The sequence below is a fragment of the Microtus oregoni genome, unplaced genomic scaffold, assembly GCF_018167655.1.
Source record: "Microtus oregoni isolate MIOR12 unplaced genomic scaffold, Mior012 000032F_ref0000030, whole genome shotgun sequence".
NCBI lineage: Eukaryota > Metazoa > Chordata > Mammalia > Rodentia > Cricetidae > Microtus > Microtus oregoni.
Window position 1 is genome coordinate 22660426 of NW_024543091.1, and position 21091 is coordinate 22681516.

The 21091-nt window shown below is 50.9% G+C and overlaps 1 protein-coding gene across 14 annotated transcripts in view; it reads right to left on the minus strand.

The window, feature by feature from the left end:
* The window catches only part of Megf11 (multiple EGF like domains 11), a 322951-nt gene that overhangs the window by 196405 nt on the left and 105455 nt on the right, over positions 1–21091 (minus strand). For all 14 annotated transcript variants that reach the window (XR_005976719.1, XR_005976721.1, XR_005976720.1 and 11 more), the window contains exons 2-4: positions 12548–12651; positions 7301–7402; positions 4497–4597 (exon numbers count right to left, since the gene is read on the minus strand). Coding sequence is in view for 11 of the 14 variants with exons in the window: in XM_041679526.1 (XP_041535460.1) it covers positions 4497–4597; positions 7301–7402; positions 12548–12645 (301 nt within the window). In the remaining 3 variants the exon portion in view is untranslated. The remainder of the gene's footprint in view (positions 1–4496; positions 4598–7300; positions 7403–12547; positions 12652–21091) is intronic.

The following is a 21091-nucleotide window of genomic DNA, read 5'->3' on the forward strand; positions in this document are numbered from 1 at the left end:
CCGTGGACTTGAGAATTGGTTGCATGACATGTCCACAACAGGCTCAGTGGTAGAGCCCTTGCCTGGCATGCCCTGGGTTCAATCCTTAGCACCAAAAACAAAGGCCAGCAGCATGGTAATGAAACAGCAGTACCCAGGTCACAATTCTAGGACACAAAGTCCACTGAATCACAATCTGAGTCTCCCCAATACATAGTCCCTCTGTGCACGCTGTCTCCCAAGCCTCCTACTGCTGTTTCCCCTCAGCAGCGAGACCCTCTTGAAGGGCCCGCCTCCAATTCTATTCAGCCCTGACTACTGTCAGCCGTATACACCTGAAGCTCTGCTTCCACTGGTGAATCGCCACGAAAAAGCACAAAACCTGCAGCACACCACGCCTATCTGCACTCTATGCGCTACCATACAATTCCTGAGCTTCAGGCAAGGAGCTGGAGGTTGAAACACGCAAAGACACACAGACAGAGAGACCTAAACATGGACCTCTAGTCACTGGTAAGAAGCCCTTTATTCAATAGCACCATGGAGGCTTATATACTCAACAGTCAGGTGGGCCAACAGTCAGGTGAAAACCTTATCCTCTGATCCTCAAGGCAAGACAACACGCACTTGTGAAGCAGAGCAGGTAAACAACTTTGACACAGCTTTCAGTAACTCAAATCAGAAGGAAAGTAAAGATCTCTAGCAGGGAAGAGCAGCTGGAGGCCAGGACTCCAAATGGTCCCAACAAAACTGAAAGTGGATTGCTAGTCCTTGAGGCCTCCAGGAATGACAGAAGACACTGCCTGGATGATTAAGGGAGTTAGAAAAAAAAATTGAAAGAAAATTGAGGCCAAGGAAATAGAAAACCAGGAGAATGGGCTAACAGTGACTAAGTAGGCCACTCCTGTGGCCCCAGCTTTTTCCCTCCTGCTTTTCGGGAAAAGGCCCTGCTGCCAAAGAGAGGAATCAGGGAGACACCTGCTGGGCCTCTTGGCAACCCACACTGAAGGTGTAGGTGCTGGGACAGGAGCATGCAGAACCCACCCCTTCTCAGAATGGGGCCCAGGGATTCTCAATGCGGGGGGGGGGGGGGGGTTCCAGAAGCAGCTGCAGCAGCCACACCAGGGAACTTGTCAGAGGTTCAGGTATACAGTCGGCTAGGAAACAAGGTCTCCAGGTAGCACTGACGAGTTACCAGCAAGCTGCCCACCTCATCCACCTTGGAGGCAGCGCACACAGAGGCTGTTTTAACTTAGCAGGTGCTGCAACAATACTGTCAGATGAACTGAACTGTGAGTCCTGGGGCATCCTATGGGACGCTGAGAAGCTTCAACGATGCTCATTGAATGTCTGCGGCTCTCCACCTTAAAGACCAGCCAGAGTCTACTTCCCTGTGCCCTGGAGTCCCTCAGCATTCCAGTGAGGGACCACCAGCGTACCACCAGCCAAGGCTCTGGCTTGATGCTGGCAAGGAGCCAGCCTCAGAGAGCCCAGGTAGACATTAGCCATGAACAAGAAACCAAACATTGCTGTTGGAAGCCTCTGGGACTTTATGTTACTGCAGCATAACCCAGTCCATCCAGTCTGACGCTCAGCCCTTATTTTTAAAGAGCAGAACCTCCCCTCAATGCCTCAAACCCCCAAGTAGGTAACAGCCTGCTCTGAAGAGACATAAAAAGCAGCTTCACACAGGCAGCGACACCAAGACTGTTTCAAGTAGAGGAAGAAAGACTCTTGTGTCCTGTGATCTCTGGAAAATCTTTAATACTTGGCAATCAAGGGGGCACTCAGCTGTGTCTGCAAACCACGAGAAAGGACATGGTGTAACCTAGGAAAGCCGTTGTGAGTAGCTCCGGTGCAATACTCCAGACAAGGATGGCTGCTCTGGGCAGAGGAGCAGGAATAAAGGCAGAGAAAGCGTTCCCCCTAGATCTGTGTTGAGCTTTCTGCTCTCCTGCACACTCAGCCACTATGTCTCCTTATTCCATGCACAGGAGGGCTCAGAGGGGCCAATGGATTCGACCAAGATTGCACAGCGAAGTTAGTGGCAGAATTCACCAAATCTTTCTCTGCTGGACCACCATTCTTCTGCCTGTGAGAATCAAGACTTTAGGAAGGTTTGCTGAGGGAGGGTGATATTCCCTTCCCTGCCTGGAGCACACGTCAGATCGGGATGCTGTTCTCTACCTTCCCATGGCCAGGTGTCCCCATCACAGCTTCCCCCAGCCTGGAGTCTGCACCCCCTCTTAGATGGAATGAAGCCTGTGCAGGGCTGGTCATTCATCCCCATGAGCAGGAAGACAGGGCTGCTGGCAGTGCCATGAGCTTTGTGCTGTCCCTTCAACATTGGTGTCTTGACCCTCTCATTCCCTCAGACATGACCTTTTAAGGAGACAGGGTCTTATAGAGGCAATGAGGTCATTTAGAGAGGGCCTAATGAAGTATAACTTAGGTTCTTATAGAAAGAGGAAATCTGAACACACACACACACACACACACACGGCTAGCCCTCACTCTTCCTGGTGAGTTCACCTCCCCTGTTACGGCTACTGCTGATTCCTTTGCTGATAGAACCGGCTTCCCTGGGCTTCCAACACGGGCTAGAGAGCAGCAGCCCTTCAGGAATCCTCCAGACCTACAGCCCCGGATTGGGACTGCCAAGATAACGAGGCCTCCTGGGCTGAGCAACTTCTGGGTTCTCAATCTCTCTGGTGGGCGATGGCCATTGTTGGATCGCTAGGACTGTACTGTGCAACTCAGTCTTGAGAATCCTGACTATGTGCAGTGTGGGTTCCCAGGGAAATATTTATGAACCCCTTGAACAGCTGAAGTCAAAGCCAAGGCCACAGAGAAGGAAACCGACATTTGCAAAGGCCCTCCTCTGCGTCTTGCAATGCAGCTGATGCTGGCCCCATTTTACAGGTTTGCAAACTGAAGTCAAGAGAAGTAATATCTCACATGGGCTCGTGAAGCAGGAGCTGGTCTGTCTAACCTGTTGGAGAGCACAGTCCCTGGAGCCCAGACAGCCTAGACTCCGGCACAAGTGCTGCCACTTCCTGGTTATATGATCTTGACCAAATTACTTATGTTACCTGTGACTCAGTTTCCCTATCTGCAAAATGAAACAATGATACCTGTCCCCACAGGACTGTTGTTTGACAATGAATGAGACACAGTTAGAATTGTGCCCAGCACATTTTGACTACTTGACTCCATGACAACCAAGAGGCCGGCAGTGGCAGGCCTGCTCTACAGCACTGCTGATGTGTCGCCCTGTCTGGGCTTGCTGATCCCTAGTCAAGCCTGGCTGGCTCTCCTCTGTGTGGTCAGAGCAGTGGTCTTCAGTAATGATCTCACTTCTACCAGCGTACCCCAGAACAACCTCCATCCACAGAGAGGTGCCGGCCCAGGGCTCATTCTAGCTTGGTACTCAGTCCAGCAACTGGAAAAGCCTCAGTGATCCGGCCAGTGTGCCTTTCTTTGTACTTTTCCTGAAGTACCATCACTACTGGGCTGACCTGGAGCATCCTGCACTCATCCTCAAGGGCGATTAGAATTGAGTTTCTCTAGCGTGAGAGGCAATGTAAGCCCAGGAGGGGAACCATCACATCATTCCCAGCTCTAGCACACGCACCTGTCCGCGTTCTTTCTGGCCCAGGAGAATACTAGCAAGGTTCGTCACTCTCTGAGTGGAGGCAGGAACTTTATGAGTGGGTTCCCTACTAGTCATGTTAAGGGGACTTCCAAGCTTTCGTGACACCCTGCAGTTAGGGGGACATTCGAACATCCTCTTGGGGATCCTTTGTGCACCATCCCACTGGTCAGATTGGCTCTGAGAGACCCCCAGAGTCATCAGCACAGAAAGCTGAAGAAGCTTGCCCCGAGTCACATGGCCAGCCTGCTGGGGCCAGAGTCCTCCCTCCTGGGCGTCCCCTACCTAGGAACCTATGGCCTACGGCATCTCAACTCGTTTTCCTGGTGTGCACTATCCCACCCATTCTCTGAGCAGCTATAATCAAACAAGGAAAAAGCGACGCTCATCTTTCATGAATTCCTCTTTGGTAGGTGCTCCTTGTGTTCTGACCTACCCAGGCCATCCCCTGCACAGGAGCTGGGATTCAGCCATCCAGCCACGGAGTCCCCATGCCTTCCTCCCTCTTCTGCTCCCATCCGTCCAGCCTTCCACCTTCTCACCCATCATCTCCAGCCCTCCAGCAAAGTTCTCTCAAGCGTCTAGACAGCTTTGCCCTGTGCCAGGCACTTGGAATTCCTTCTTCTTGCTCCTTCACAGGGTCCATTCCAGAAGGAGCCACTTCTCCTCGATCTCCAACAGGACCTAGAACTGTTTGCCTACACCTGCCCTGGTGGCAGTGGGAGGTTGGTTGATCTCAGGCCAAACACCACTTGCATCAAGCCCAGAATCTCCTCTCAGCACTGATATCATGCATGGACTTACAAAGCCCTAGGGTGTCTACTGAGGCTCCCTCCCACCTACCTCCACAAAGGCCCCTACTTACGAATGCAGAAGTCTCCATTCTCATAATAGCCAGGGCAGCATTGGGACCTTCGCCGGTACATGGTCCGGAGGCCACGCCTGTATGCCGTCTTATAGCTGATCCTAGGCACGAGGGAGAGAGCCACTTGAAAGGATTGAAAATCAATCTATCCCGTTTAGAATGATATTTGTGTTAAGCTCTATCGAGGATGCCATTCAATAATTACTTTAAAATGCATGGCGGCTTCGAATATGAAAGAACGCAATAAAGCAAAATCGATGGTGGGATATGGGCCGCTGTGGTGCAGAATGTATTACCCACGTGGTGCTGGAGGAACCTGCTGACTTCCCAATCTCTTCCAGATACAAGGGCTGCCAAGAACGCTGCTGGGGTGACATTGTGGAGGGTCACGGGGATGGGGCTTCCCCTAGGGCCCTTAAAAACACTGGGTTCTGGATTCAGAGAAATTCTAGGGACCTGGTTAGGAATGGAATTCTAAGAGCTTTGGTGCCCACTGCCATCCTATGCCAGGATGTTGGCCTGACCCCACTAGTGAGTAGGAGAGGAGGAGAGGCTGTCTGATTGTAGCATCCCACATGAGCTTCCTCAGGCCTCCTGCAGAGGGCGTGCTGTTCCCCAGGAAGCTCTAACCTTGCCCCCAGGCTGCCCAGGAAGAAGCTAGCAAGGGATTCTAGTCTTTACAGAGACACAATTTTTTGAGACTTGGTTCTGGCCCAGAGATTTATAGGCAAGGTTCTCCCAGCAGCCTCCTGGGTCAGGGACGATTGCCACACCCCATCATCACGCCCCATTAATTCCATTTCTCTCATTTGTCTTTTAGAGCTTTCGTTCTTACTTTATGTTTCCCCCATCCCACTACCCATTGCTTTACGGATGAGAAATTGATACTCAGAGAGGTTAATGACTTGCTTGCGGTCACACAGCTAATAAATGTCAGGGTCAGACAAGAAAGGGAAATGAGAGGTGGGGGGACCATGATTAAGGTATATTATACTCCTATATGAAAATGTCATAATAAGATCTGTTATTTTCTACAATTCATATAGGCTAATAAAAAATACATTATCCTGAGAACAAAACTGCTAGAAGCAGGATTCAAACTCAGTTCTCTCTAACTGCCAAGCCACCGGGCCCTGCATAATGCTTGGTACCAGTTCTCTCTGGTGGTTTTCTGGCCTTTCAGAGTGTTTCGGCTGCGGGTAAGACCGTAGGAGGAGTCACAGGGGGCACTGGCGAGGAAAGCCCCTGCCACGTTCAGTGCTGTAGATTTGAAATGCCTATTAAAGGCAGAGAGGAAATGCCCAGGGCCTTGAAGGCACAGCTCTTTCCCCTTCCCCATCATACCAAGGGGGTGCCCTCACTTCCTCCTCTGTGAAGAACAGTGGTGCTGAGATCCCTTCAGCCTGCTTCACACAGAGTTCTGGGACAGGTTGGGATGGCTATTCCTTCAGCTGCAGCCCGGACAACCCTCCCAAATCTTTAAAATTCTCACCTCATGACAAACGACAATGAGGGCCTCATGGGAAATCTGTGATATTTGGGAATGCATTAAGCTAAGGTCATTCTACTTTGTCAAAAACCCATAATGGGTAAGCTGGCCTCTCAGGAAGCTACTTCCCCACACACGCAGGAGGCAGTTCCTGGCCTGGCCTGGAAGGGGTGTGTGTGTGTGTGTGTGTGTGTGTGTGTGTGTGTGTGTGTAAGAGGGGGGAGGGAGGGAGAGAGAGAGGGAGGGAGAGAGGGAGGGAGAAAGAGGAAGAGAGAGAGAGAGAGAGAGATGGAGAGAGAGGGAGAGGGAGGGAGAGAGAGAGAGAGGGAGGGAGGGAGGGAGGGAGAGAGGGAGAGAGAGGGAGGGAGGGAGGGAGGGAGGGAGGGAGGGAGAGAGAGAGAGAGAGAGAGAGGATGGCCTTTATTCCGGGTTGACACAGAAGTCACTGGCCAGTCTCCCTGCCACATGAGATGATTCCCAAGTCTCCCATTGGGAGTTAAACCCTGCACCACTGACACCTCCCAGGAGAAAGGCCACCACTGTTTCTGGCTCCCCCAGCCTTGTATGCTCCCAGTGTAGGAAGCAGGGCAGGTGCAGCCTGGGGCCAGGCTGCTCCGGGGAAGATGCTGGACCAAGCTACTACACCCCGCAGACTGATGATGCCGCTGTCAGCATGCCCACTCCAGGTCATCGGAAAAGCTCCACAGAGCTTAATAATTTAGCAAAATCATTCACGTTCCAGGAACACAGCCTATTTTAATAAGCAGCCGCTCACTCACCCAGCCCCGGGGCAATGGAAGGCTGTATAGTCCCCTGAGACAATGGAGCCACACTTTGGAACAAACTCGGTATTGAATCCCAGGGTTCAGGGCAAGACCAGTGCCAACTTCCGCCCCTGCCTCTGGCAAGGGTCACAGGCAGGGGACTCCCCAGAGAGGTCAGAAGGGAGCATCAAGCAGCCGGCTAAGGATGTGTTACTAAGTGGGTGACTACTGTACACAAGGCGCTCTATCCTGGAATTGATGGGGTACAGACCAGAAATGCCTCACAGTTGTACCCTCCCCTCTTGGTGGGGAAGTTGGGGTGTTCATCCACCAACTTTCCATGTTGCCGGTTGAGGATTCCCTGCTCGCAGGTTATGAAGTTCATCGCTTCTAGTCAGAAAGAGCGCAGCTCACAGCATCTCAGACCACCAGCATTAGAGAATTCCAGGAACACAGTATGGACCGTGCACACGCCTGCCCCATGGTCTCTCAGTAACAAGCTAGAGAGCCAGGTATCTACCCCCTCATCCTGTCCCCTGGGGAGGGCTTACCGATGCCGGGTGCACTTGAACCAGTTGAGTATATCTGCGCATCGTGTGTAGTAGATCTGATCAAAGGGGTGTGCGTAAGACTCCTGCACAGTCACGGCATAGCTGAGGGCCAGACAAGAAGGAAACCATAGTCAGTGAAGGCCAAGACCATGCCAGGACAACCTCCCCTCTCAGACTTGCCCAGCCCACAGTCCCAAGACCAGGATCCAGCTCTGACCTCCCCTCCCAGCTCCCGGACTCCTGCCCTGGATCTCAGCCATGACCCTAGGTCATATCTGTGCTAGCTAGAATTAACTGTCAACTCGGCAGAAGCTAGAAATTAGCAGGAGGCCGTGCCTCTGAGCACACATGCAGGGCCCAAGGTATCCCAGTGAATGGGGGAGAAGGCCTGCCCACTGTGGGGGAACCATTCCCTGGGTTGGAATCCTGAACTAAGTGTATAAAAAGGAAAGAGTGAGTTGAGTAGCAGCATGTGGCCATTGTCCTCGGCTTCCTGACTGTGGATAGGATATGGTCAACTCCTACTGTGACATCGCCACCATGCGGACTGCGAGACAACACAAATCTTTTCTCTCATAAGTTGCTTTTGTCTGGATATTTTATTACTTTAATAGGAAAAGAAACTAAACCATAACCTTACTAACTTTTGAGCCAAGCAAATTTTTTAAAATTCTGCTTCCCTTATCAGATAGTAAGCAGAGGAAGGCTTAGGTTTATTCTGTATGGTTCCAGAAGGCAGAGTCCACAGGTCAAAAATATCCAGGTATGTTGGTATGCACCATATTGCCTCAAGCATAGAAGCTAGAGAATTTGCTGAATCAGGAGCCAGCCTGGGCAACATACAAGATCATCTCTCTAAAGTAATAATGATGGTGTGTTTGTTTGCATTCTCATTGTCTTTAACGAGTATGTATGGGAGATGCTCTTTAAAACAATTGTATAAATGGCCCCACTGCATACATGAAGAAACTGAAGCTACGAGAGGCAGCTTGCTCAGCTGTACCAGTACTGAATGTCCCCATGATAATCCCTTTAATTCCATTCTTTTCTATGTGTTTGTGTACAGGAATACGTGAGTGTACAGGCATGCTTGTATGTGTGTGGGGGGGTGGCCTAAGAACAAACAACCTTGGCTGTTGTCTCTCAAATGCCTGCCATCTTGCGTTATGAGACAGGGACTCTTACTGACTGGGAACTTGCAGAATAGACTAAGGTGGCCACAGTGAGACCCAGGGGTCCACCTATCTCTGTCTCCCCAGCACTGGGATTCCAAGAATTCATCACTATGTCTAGCTTGTTTGTTTAATGTGGGTTCTGGGAGCTCAAACTTGGGTCCTTATGCTTTCTAGGCCAACACTTGACCAACAGCCTCTTCCTGACTCTCTTATAAAGCAGGTAGAAGAATTAATCTGACTTTGAAAGATAAGGACACAGCATCACAGTCTAAGCAACTTCCCCTAGTTCTCCCAGCGACCTTCTCGTCTACTGCATCTCTTGCATGGCTGGAGCTACATAGAGTGCGTGTCTCCAGATCTTCCGAGAGAAGCAGTCATTGTCATCCTGCCTACTAGCTGTAACCTGAACCAGCAGGCGGAAGCCACATGAAGTCTGTTCTGGGCTTCACCGAAGCAGGCTTTTCCTTTGCCACCCTGGCGAGGTGACATGAAGTGGCACTACTGACGCATGTCTGCCGATGTGCGGCACACACCTCCTGGGCAGGCTGGAGAGCGTGTCAGGAATTAATTGTCACGTAGACTGGTATTCCATGTTTTCCCCAGAAGGCTCACTGACCTGGGCCAGATGGCCAGGCTCAGGCTGTAAAAGCCCATCTGCTTCGCCTGAGGAAACTGTTGTTTCATTTACAAGAGGGCTGGATGCAGTGGGACCACAGTCTGCTCCCTGAAGCCTGTGAGGCTAGAGGTCTGGAGCTCTGCAAGCAGGCCAGGAATGGTCAGCAGTGCTCAGACCCAGGCAAGTGGCGAGTTCTGACAATCAGGATGGTAACGACGTCTCTGGGGGTGGGTACTTGGGGGATGTGGTCCAGACATATAAGTCTAGGCAGGCATGGCCCACACCCCTGCTCACTGCTAGGCCTTAGGAAACAGGCAGGTCAGCATAGATTTTCTAAAATCCCACTGTACTGAGCTACATTTTGCAAGGCTGTCTCCTAGAAGGTAAATGAATGAGCCAGAGCCTGGGCCAGGAGGCCTGTGTGGGGCCTATCACTCACTAGCATGTCCTTAAATATGTCATTGAACTCCCGTAAGCCTCCATGTCCTCATTTGAAAATCTGTGACAAATATGAGGGACTTGGTGGATTACAGTGAGAATTAAAGGACAGGGACAGTAATCTGTACCTCTTGATGGAAAAAAGCAGTAAAAATGCTTCCTGGATACATAGGAAGTGCTTAATAGATGCTAACCTTCATCAGTGTGACACACAATGATTTTCCCCCTGTGGTAGGCATGGAATGACTCCTTCTTACCATGCTGGGGGCAGGGAGCAAGTCCTGCTACAGAATGGGCACCCCACCTTTGTTCACTTGGGGGTTCAGCTTGCTATTCCAGTGCTGACTGAGGCAAAGGAGCCAGTCCCCAAGGTGGCAGGTGGGGGGCCTGTTGATGTCATGGGGGAGGACTTAGCTTTGTAGGATCCCCAGGACTGAGCAAGTCCAGCAAGAGCGCCTTGTACCAGTGCCAAGTCTCCAACCTGCAGTGTGTGCCCTGCTTTCACAGCCGGGTAGTTTAACACTGCTCACTTGCCAACATGCTAATGAGGGGCTAATCCATCACATAGCACCAGGATTTACCAGCTACACACGGGGGAGCAGGGGAGAAGGGCGGTGCACTACCCTGGGTTGTGTGGTAGAGGGACATAATTAACAAGGAGTCTTCCAGAGGGGCTAATCCAGCTGAGAAAGTATCCCCAAGTACTCTGAGGACCGGGGTGTGTTTATGGAATGGAACAGGCTACATCCATCTAAACACAGCATCAGGGGATCTTGGCTGGAAGATCTAAGAAGAAGGAATCACAGACAGCCTCCTTTCCAGGGGTAGAGGGGAGAAACCTGGGTTTCACTCCTGTTTGGCTCCCTGTTCTCTCATGTAGGCCATGGCCTGAGCTGAGAGCTGCAGCCACCCAAGAGTCAGCTCACTCCCAATGTTTTCACGTTCCAACCTTGTTCGCTCTGGGCAGAGAGACAAGTAGAGTTTCACTTCAAGTTTGAATAGATTCATTATGGGTCCTGTTATAAGGGATGGCTCTCTGTAAGAGAGAGAGAAAGAGACCAAGACTCTTTCTTGGTCTTGGAAGAAGACACAGATGACCAAAGAGGCAGCAGGAATCCTAGAACCTGGCTACTGCATCAGTCTTGCCTGGCTGGATGATGGACAGCTTCTCTGGGAAAGAAGGTCCCAGCCATAGGCTAAGGAGGAGTTCTTTCTATCAGTGAGGCTCCCTGAACACTGGGAAGCAAAGGCTTAGATTCACCAACCAGGAGGAAAGGGGAAAGTGAGAAAGATGGATCGTGAACACTGAATCTGAGTCCCTGGCCTGCGCTCACGCACCCCTAGTAAGTCTCTGTGCCCGAGTGACTCCGTCCTGAGCCAATGTTGTCAATGTGAAGACAATGACTGCCAAGCACTGTCACGTACCTGGCTCCCTTGCTCCTCCCATGAGCCTGTGAGGTGAGAATGTTTACATGCCTTGCTAGATAGACCTGGTTGTGGGATCACAGTTGTTCAGAGGTTCCCCCAAGGAGCACAGCTGGCAGGTAGAAAAATCCACCCTGAAGACTTTACAGATTTTTTACATTCTTTTCAGGGCACCACAGAAATACTCTTTGCTTTAGCCTTGATGACATCACAACTCTGCATAGGACATCCAGCCACCAGACAACACACGGGAGCAGGCGCTGTCCCTCTTCTTCCCCCGAGTCTTCTTGGCCTATGGGTATCTAGGCTACCCCAGTGCCCTGTCTTGCCTCGACGAGATGTTTCTCTCTGCACAGAGACTGGCCATCCATCCTCATGGGCCTATCTTGCTTTCCCTCCTCCACCATCCATTTCCCCCATCGGGTCTCCATCTTAATTTTACTCATTTGATTTATTAGTGTCTAAGTGGCAGAGTCATCCTGGTCAGCATGGCCAATCAATTCCAGGGTTTAATTCAGTTTTTCCTGATTGGGTCTCTGGTCACTGTCTTTCTGCTCACCAAAATCAATACTTTAACCTTGGGCTTCAAAGTCAGACCCATCTGCAGGGACCCAGCCTAGACACTAGTACTCACTGCTGCAGCCTATATGTGGCAGGCTCCCCTGATGTGGTCCTGTCACCCTGCCTGAGCTAGCCTCATCTGGCCCTGCCACTTCTGCCCTGATCAAACCAAAACCAGAAGAGGCCTCCCCATCACTGCCTGGCAGAACCTGGCTATTCCTCCATTCTGTCATTGCTGCCAGTCCTGGGATACTATGACAGACATCCCAGAGTCCAAGATAAGACATGTAGAACCACAATCCATACCTCCTCTTGCCACCACTCTGGCTGTAGACAGAGACAGGACTCCCCAGGCCTCTACTCCCTCATCTGTAAATGGGTGTGTGGTAGCTGATACTGATTGATTGCCAACTTGGCCAGAACTAGAAGGCAAACTACTCATCTAGAAGGAAAACCTCCATCTGTGGGGGGTTTCTAGACTGGGTTAACTGAGATTGGAAGACTCTACCTAAAGGGGGGCAACTGCGTTCCACGGGCTGGGGTTCTGAGCTGAATAGAAAGGAGACAGAGAAGTGAGCACACGTGTTTATCTCTCTGCTTCCTGTGTGAGCCGCTGCCGCGTGTGAGCAGCCACCTCACACTCCTGCCACTGTGCTTTCCCTGCATGATGCTCTGTATCCTCAAACCGTGAGTCAAAATAACCCTGCCTTTTCTCAGCCGTATTTGTCAGATGTTTCTTCATAGCATGAGAACAGTCTCTAGTACAGGATGGGGATGCAAAGGAGGAAAGGGCAGGACAGCCCAACCGGGTGTGGTCACCTGCTGTCCACATGCCACCACCTTGTCCTCCCATGGCCCTGGGTTTCAGAAATCCACCTTGCTTTACCCTGTCCTTTAGTCTGAGCTGCCCTGACCTGTCTCACCTCCTTGTTGGACGTCAGGCCTTCCACAGCCAGCTGCTGCCTCTCCTGCCTCTAATATTTCTCCACAGTGCCACACCCAGACGGAGCCCTCCAGGGAACGCCAGCTTACCTCTCCCAGTGGCTACACACATTGGGGTCCTCAGGGTTCAGAGTGAGGGCGGCTTGCAGAAGGGAGATGACAAGGAGGCCCACCGTGGATGGCGCCATCAGGCCCTGTGTGGGAGAACAGAGAAGAAAGCGGCTTACTCAGACTTAGTATTGCAGCCTCTGTTTGGTGCTAAGACCGGTCCTCCTTCACTAAACAGGCCGGGATTCCCACAGTGGCCACACGGTAATGAGCGTGGGATTTCACATCATTGACTAACATGGAGACAGCTCTGAGTAACTGAAGAGGAGAAGGCTTGAGTCACGGGTCCAAGATCTCCCCAGGAAGAGGCCCACATGCAATACATAGGCTAAAGTTTCTTCGTGTTCAGAGCACCCCCCTGTCCCCCAGCCCCAAGTCTATCCTTGATACAGAATCGCAGATCTGGCCATTGTAGAGTCGAGGCTCTTCCCTCTCCCTCCTCCTCCTCATCTGGTAAGGCTGGGTAATCCCATTACCTCCTGCTCCTCCTATGCTAAGAAAGAGAAGTAACATAACTGCGTGGCCCATGTGGGCACTGGACTGAGACAGCACTTCTGAGCATGCTGGGCACCAGCCACCCGGAACACTAGGCCTCTGCTTCTCTTTCCTCTCCAGGATACCAGTTCCTTTGTGTCACCAAATAGCACTCCCACTGTGGGAAAAGGGGCTGGGACAGTTGGATAACAGGGCTTTAAGGAAGTGATGGGCCAGGTATCATGGCCCCTGAAGTATCACTGAACGGTAAGTACTTAATGCGGCTACACAGTTCCAACTCCCTTGTCTCCTAAGTGAGAGATCCCCAATACAGAGATGCTTAAGGAGGAAGGAGGGTGAGCCATGTGGGGGACGGGGTCAGGGATGAGTGGCCCCTGTCCTTACTCTCCAAGACCTTATGCCCCTTACACTACAGCTTCTTCCTCTCCAAGACCTTACACTCCTACACCACAGCTCTAGAGAATGCCTTCTAGTCTAAATGTTCCCACCTGATAGGCCACTGACCTTGGAGACACAGGGCAGTGAGGACATGTCAAAGGGGCTGGACCCCATGAGCCCCAGCGTCCGCTGTGAGCTGACCTAACACCATGACTCATGGCAGAGGTGCTATTATGATTTATTTAAAGGTTTTAATGAATCCAGGGCAGCTTTTCTTTTCAACCATTGACACTAAGAGAAATACAATTTCCATTAAGCAGGGCTGAGGGTGTTCTGGAAAACATTTTGACATTGGAAATCAGTCCCCAGATTTGAAATGGTTGGGTTGCTAGCCCACAGGCCCTACGTTCTTAGATGAGGGCCATTTATCCTCCTTGGGAGACAAACAAGAATGGCATTGTATTTACACATATCTCCAGACACAGACCATGCGACCTCTTCTCCAAGACGCTTAACTGTTCTGCTCCCACCTCAGGCATTCCTAGTTAAATCCTTTCTTTGGAAACCCCCCCCCCAACTACAAGCAAATCATCACAAATTCTGTGTAACCATGGGTTCTAAATTAATAACTAATGAGGTTGTACTGTCTCCATACATTCTGATAATCACACAGCTGAGTGCAGATTTAGCCAGAGATCAAGGGCATCTGCAGACCCCTTGGAGGCAGGAAGGGTGACCCTGCTGCTTCCTCTAAATTGGCAGAGTCCAAGAAGTGCAGCTACTCTCCTAGTCCCATCCTCTGCCCTCCCTGGTTTAGCAGCCGGGACTCAGCAACCACCACACACAGCCTAGAGTCCACACAGCATGGCTTGAGGGTGACGGCCAGTGTCAGCCATACATCCTCCCACTCTGTTCTCCACTAGGAGATTCAAGTAGATTCAGAATGGGACACCTAGGGCTGGGGAGAGTTGGAGAGTCAGGAGGGACAGGAACATCTTTTTCCATGAAGGTCTGGGCTGGACATCTCTGGGAGGAATGAATGACACACACAGAACCCAGGGAAGTGAGTGAGTCTTGAATGACCACTATAGAGTATCTTGTCCCTGTATCTCATGTGGCCCTACTATATGCTTGGACAGGTCCTGTTAGCTTCAGCATCCTCCTCCAAAGGACCTGAGATGGCACCTTTAAATTTAGAAGGCTTTGGCTATCAAAGTAGTGGGCCCAAGACGAGAGGAGATGGATCCTCTGGCTCCTGGGGACCCACAGTGAATGGAAGGGTTACTTGGATCATAGCCATCATAAGAAAGTTCTTAAGCAAATCAGGAGCAGAAGGAGAGAGAGCACGAGCAAGGAACTCAGGACAGCAAGGGGTGCACCCACACACTGAGACAATGGGGATGTTCTATTGGGAACTCACCAAGGCCAGCTGGCCTGGGTCTGAAAAAGCCTGGGATAAAACCGGACTCTCTGAACATAGCGGACAATGAGGACTACTGAGAACTCAAGAACAATGGCAATGGGTTTTTGATCCTACTGCACGTACTGGCTTTGTAGGAGCCTAGGCAGTTTGGATGCTCAACTTACTAGACCTGGATGAAGGTGGGGGTTCCTTGGACTTCCCACAGGGCAGGGAACCCTGATTGCTCTTCGGGCTGAGGAGGGAGGGGGACTTGATTGGGAGAGGGGGAGGGAAATGGGAGGCGGTGGCGGGGAAGAGACAGAAATCTTTAATAAATAAATAAATAATAAAAAAAAAAGAAAGAAAGTTCTTAAGAAGTCTTCGCTAAGCTGGGAGTGGTGGCACACACCTTTAATCATAGCACTTGGGAGGCAGAGGCAGGTGGATCTCTGAGTTTTAGGCCAGCTTGGTCTACAGAGCTAATTTCTAGACAGCTGGGGCTACACAGAGAAACTCTGTCTTGAAAAACACAGTAACAACAAAGTCTTCATTAGAGCTTTTCTTGCCTTGTTGGGTCTGAATGGCTCAGTATAGGGGACTCTTAACTGGCAGGAGTCACTGGAGACTGACCATGGCAGAGAAGGTGATGGTTGTCTGGATGGGCACACTGGAAGAAGAGATGGATGGTGTGGGAAAATGGTACTCAGACTGAAAGTCTGAGGCCTGAAATGTCAAGCCTCTATCCAGGGCCATGTCCAGTTCTGGTAGGAGTAGAGAGAGAAGGATGTCCGACATTAGGGGTACAATGATGATGTATCTCAGACCCCCTAACACTCAGATTCTTCCTGGAACCTGGCCAAGCCTGAGATGTATCTTGGGCAGTGGGTATGGCTCAATAGTGCATCAATAGCGTCGTGTGTGTAAGACCCTGCGTTCCATTTCTGGCACTAAAACAGACCAGCCAGTCAGCCAGTCAGTCAATCAAGACCCTACAGAGATAGCTTAGTGAGACTGCTTGCTGCATAAGTGTGAGGTCCTACGTTTGGATCCCAGCACCAGGTGCGACTACAGCACTAGGACCCCTGCACCAGGAGGGGTGGAGACAGGGGGAATCACTGAGGCTTGATGATTGCAAGTCTAGTTCTGGATTCGCCAAGAGACTCTGAATCAAGGGGATAAGGTGGAGAGTCAGATCAGGATGTCTGATGTCCTCTTCTGGCCTCTCTGAACATATGGGTATGCGATCCTGTACACAGCCACAGACAGACAGACAGAAAGACTGTCTCTCTCCCTCTCTCTCTCTCTCTTCTCTTTTTGTCAGGCGAGGCTTCCTCACTCCTGCTCCACCTCTCCCTCAGCCTGCTCTTCATCTTCAGCACCATCTACTACCCAGCAGGGCTTGACAAAGGTCAGGACCATTGATAACGTTCCTATTAGCCCCTGGACAGTGACAGCAGAGGCCCCACGCTCCAGTGTGGTCACCTGCCTTCCCTGCTATCATCCTAGCAAGTGTCCTTTATCTTTCTGATGTGTTGCAAGCAATCAGTGGTGGGAGAGAGAGCCCTACCTCCACTTCAAGCACTGACTCTCAAACAATATCACCTTATCTCTGACACTTCAGTTGAGAAGACAGAAAAGCAGCCAGGAAAAAACCTGTCACAGTGTGAGAACAACTCCTGCCCAGTCACTTTAGTGGGACTTCCCAGGAGCTCTCGAGGAGCATCTGAACCAAAGACATATGCTTATGAGATGACCAAGGGATAATCAATCCTGCCACCGTGGTTATTAGATGACTCCATTTGGAGTGACAGAGGGTAACGTATCAGGCACCATGAGGACATTAATAATTAAATAAGAAAATGCCCCAGGATCATTTCTGAGGGAGAGTCTGTAAATAAGTCATCTGGCTTCTTCCCTCTGTCCCTTCTCCCTGCATGCTAAGAGGCAGAGAGAGGAGCTGGGTTCCAGAGTTAGGGAACCCCTCCTGCTTCGGAGTGTGGGAAGCATTGTCTCTGATGAATGGAAAGACAGGGAGGTAGCCCGGTGGTGTGACTCACACCTGCCAGTGGGGTCTAATCAGTTCATGTCCCTGCCATGGCTTAAATTAAAGAAGGCCCCTATAGCACCTGCCTATGCCTGAAAACCCAAAGAAACCTCACGAGTTGGCTGAGGCCCACTGAACAAGATGGAGAGCAGCAAGTAGAGGACCTGGGAAAGCCTGGGTGGAGTAAACCAGACTTGGGACGGGTAGAGCACTGAAAAGTGGAGGCAGGCGCACACACTGGGGTGTGGAGGCAGATGCAGCAGGTCGCATTGGAAGAGCCAGGAGGGAGGAGCTTGCACAGTGGGCGAATGGAAGTGTTGGGGAGTGTTTTACAGTTTACGGGCATAGTAGAGTCCTGTGAGAACGTGACAGAAATGTCTCAGGTAAGTGGATAATCTCAGTCACCTGCTGAGTCTTTACCAGCAGAAGCTACGGTGCAGGGTGGATCAGCACAAATTAGGCTCTGAAAGGACCTAAGGAGGGAGAGACCTTCCTAGTGGCAGTCAGCTGGGTGAGCAGAGCGCCTTATGACCCCAGTGTGAGAGACTTCGCTTCTCTTATTCAAGGTCAAGTTGACCAGGAGGCCTGAATCATGCCAGTTCATGGTTTGCTCCGACACTTCAGGACCTTCTAGGTTGCCACTGGGTATCTTAAGAGACACTGATCTTGGGCAAGGGATGTGCCTCAGTCTGTGGAGTGTCTACTTATCGTGTCTCAAGAACTAGACTCACTCCCCAGCACCGCACAGATTGAACACGGTGGTGCTAATGCCAGCATTCAGGAAGTAAAGGCAGAAGACCAGAGGTTCAAGGTCATCTTCAACAACATATTAAGTTCAAGGTCAGCCAAAAATATATGAAGCTCTTAGAGAGAAACAGAGATAGAAATACACAGAGAACAAGACCAAAACATAGACCATGTAGCAAAGGAACCCCTCATCCCTACCCAAGGAGGTCTGGCCTAGGTTGCCCATGCAGATTGAACCAATTTTGGCCATGTTGGCATCCTCAGGACGCCTCTGTTCTATCTTTAGTTTGACTCAGGCCAGCACCTGTGGAGTCCAGACTGCCCCACACCTGGCCAGGCACCAGGGGCTCTCTTAGCCAACGTGCAGAAACTGGGACAGAGAGGAGACAGACAGATGGCCCAGGGACCTGTTGCTACAAATTCATCTGTGCAAAACTCCTACAGCCTGCTTCATCTCTCCTACCTGCCTTATTCTGAAGGTACTAAAATCTCATACACTGAAGCCAGAGCCACGTCCCTAGACCCTCCTCCTCTCTGTGTCCCTTCCAATGAGTTCTGCTTTCTTAACCAATTTGCATTGGTATCAGGGGTGACAACAGTCAGACCCCATTTTATGGACCCCCCAAACTCATGATCCTCCTGCTTCTACTTCCACAGTGACTGGGACTACTTGGTTTAGGTAGTGACTGGGATTGAACCCAGGGCCTCTGGTATGCTAGGCAGACACCCTACCAACTGAGCTACTCACCAGCACTAGTTTATGGACCTTGAAAGACTTCTACTACATCAAAGGAGTTGGATGCATGCAGAGACACTGGGAAAAGCATGTGCCCTAGTTTGTTTTCTGTTACTTGATAAATCACTCTGGGCCAAAAGCACCTTAGAGAAAAGGGTTTATTTCACTTACATCTCATTGAGGGAAGTGAGGGCACGAACAAAATGATATATTCCTGAAGGAACGTTGCTTGCTAACTTACTCAGGTTCGTGCTCAGCTAGCTTCCTTATACAGACTCAGGGAATGGCGCCTCCCACAATGGACTGAGTCTCCTATCTACTAATAGCCAAAAAAGTCCCCAGGAGATGAACCTGATAAACACAATTACTCAACTGAGAATCCTTTTTAGAAAGTAATTCTAGGCTTTATCAAGTTGACAATTGATGTTAACTAGAACATGGTATACGAAGGCTCACAGTGCTTGTCCTAGGTCCTGGATAGGACAGGGACAGCATGGACCCATGCATTTGGGTTCCCTACAGAAGTCACTCCTCCAAAGATGTTCTGTAACTACCACCCAGACACAAGCCTCCTCATTATCTCTAGCCCTAAAAACCAGTCTTATTTATCTTTTCACAAACCCTTGCCCTTGCCCCATACCAGCAGAACATCCGGGGCAGGCGTTTCCGTCTGCTGGCTTCACATCTGTGTTTCCAGGCCACAGAGCACTGCCTGCATTGAGAGGGATTCTCGGGCCATCTCAGGTCATCAACAACTTAACTCAGTCTACAGTCAGCCTCCTCCTTCACTCACCCCAAGCCTTAAAAACATGCACCTGTCTCATCTGACAGAAGATACCACTCATCCCATGTCATTCTATGAGGAGCACACAGGAACACCAGTCTGTTGGCGTCGGTTATCGTGGGCACCCGTGACATCCTGAGTGTGATTCAGAGCCTTCTGTCTGGGCCTCCCCATCAGCACCGGCACTTGCCTGCCGGGGGAGGCGACACAAGGCAGGCATTGAAGGCTGGTCAATAGCTCCCACTGCAAATGAGGACGAACGGCCTCCTGAGCGGCCCATGAAAAGGCACTTTCAGGACCAAGGGCGGCAGAAGCTGGAGCTGATTGTGCACGCACCTCACATCCCTCGCAGCATGTGGGTGCGGAGAGAACTCTAGCTTCTATTTATAGGGCATACACACACTTCTGCTGTCTTCTGAATAAAGCAGAAAAGCCAAGTTTGTACACAGGAGGCCAACGCCGAGGTGACTGTCCAGTCTAGCCACCCCTCTCCCTTTCCCTGGTCCTGTTCTCAGTTGCTTCACCATCCCCAGACCTTGCTCTGTTTTCCAGACTCACTGGGGTCTGATCAGCAGGAGACTAGAGAGGAAAGGAGGGGCCACCTCCTCAGTCCAACACTAAGAGGCTCTGTCTTTGCCCTGAGGAAGCCTCCTGCCCCTAGTAATCCCACCAGGGGCTGACTTTATGTTGACAGCTTTCTGATATCCCTATACAAAAAACAAATCAATGAAACCAAACCTTTAAAAATAAACCCACATCTCCTAATCTCCAAAAGAGTGAGAGTGTTCTCTTGACCACAGGAGTGCAGAGTCCCCGTGCCAATGCGGCAGCCCTGATAGGTGCCTGCCCCTCAGGATAAATCAGAGGGCCTTGCAGTCCCCTCCCCAGACATGTTAAATGTCTTCCTCTGAAGCTGGGCTCCACCACCCTGATAAATCCTGTTTTCCCCTTGCCTAGGGAGCCTCACACTGCAAATCTCAAGAATGACACTAGGGAGGCTGCCAAGGACCATTCATCAGGATCGGAAGACTGCCCTGTCCCTTTTATCCCCTGCCCTGCCGAATGCAAGTAGCCCTGACATCAGCCAGGCTAGAAAGAGAGCGTAGCACACCCATGGGACTGATGAGACATCTCCAAACTAATCAAGTGCTGGCCTCCTGCCCCATTCCAACAGCTCTGGGTTCCGCCCGCCCCCAACTCCGTGCTCCCCGCTCCGGAGCAGGCAGCCTCATATCTACCCATGGCCTCCAGCCCTGCGAAGATGAAGGCAGAAACTTATCTGTGTTCTCAGACCATCCTATTTCTCACAAAGCAATTATCTCCATCTTTCCATTTCTTTGCAAATCAGGGCACACTCAACCAGTCCAGCTACTCCCCTCATTCCCTGCGCGCCTGCCCACTGTGTCTGCTGCTTTCCAGCTGCCAGGTTCTAAGAACCATAGGAGACCCTCGTGCCCAAGTACCAAATCGTAGATCCATCCTCAAAACCTCCCAGCCATGCTATAAACATCCAGGGAATGGGGCCATCCTTGGTGGGTCAGATTCCATTCCTGTTCACTTCTCAAACTTCTCAGAGAAACTTCTCAAACCACAAGATGTAACCAGTGGACTGAAGCATTGAGTCCTGGAGAGTCATCCATGTGTCTCCAAGATGTGACTATATCATCTGAACAGCCATAGGGTGTCAAAACTGGCCCAAGGACACCGAGCAGCATCTGCTGCCCAACACTTTATGCCCCAGGAGGGGAGGTGATTTCCTCAGGATGGGAGGCAGGGAGACTGCAGGGTTCACGTAAAAAACAGGAGTCAGCAGGGATGAGTTCAAAACCTAACAGCCATAGGACTACATAACCCAGGGAAAACCACTGCCTGCACCCCCCAACACCCCCATCCTCTCCTCCTTTTTTTAAGATAGGGCATCAGGTAGCCCAGGCTGACCT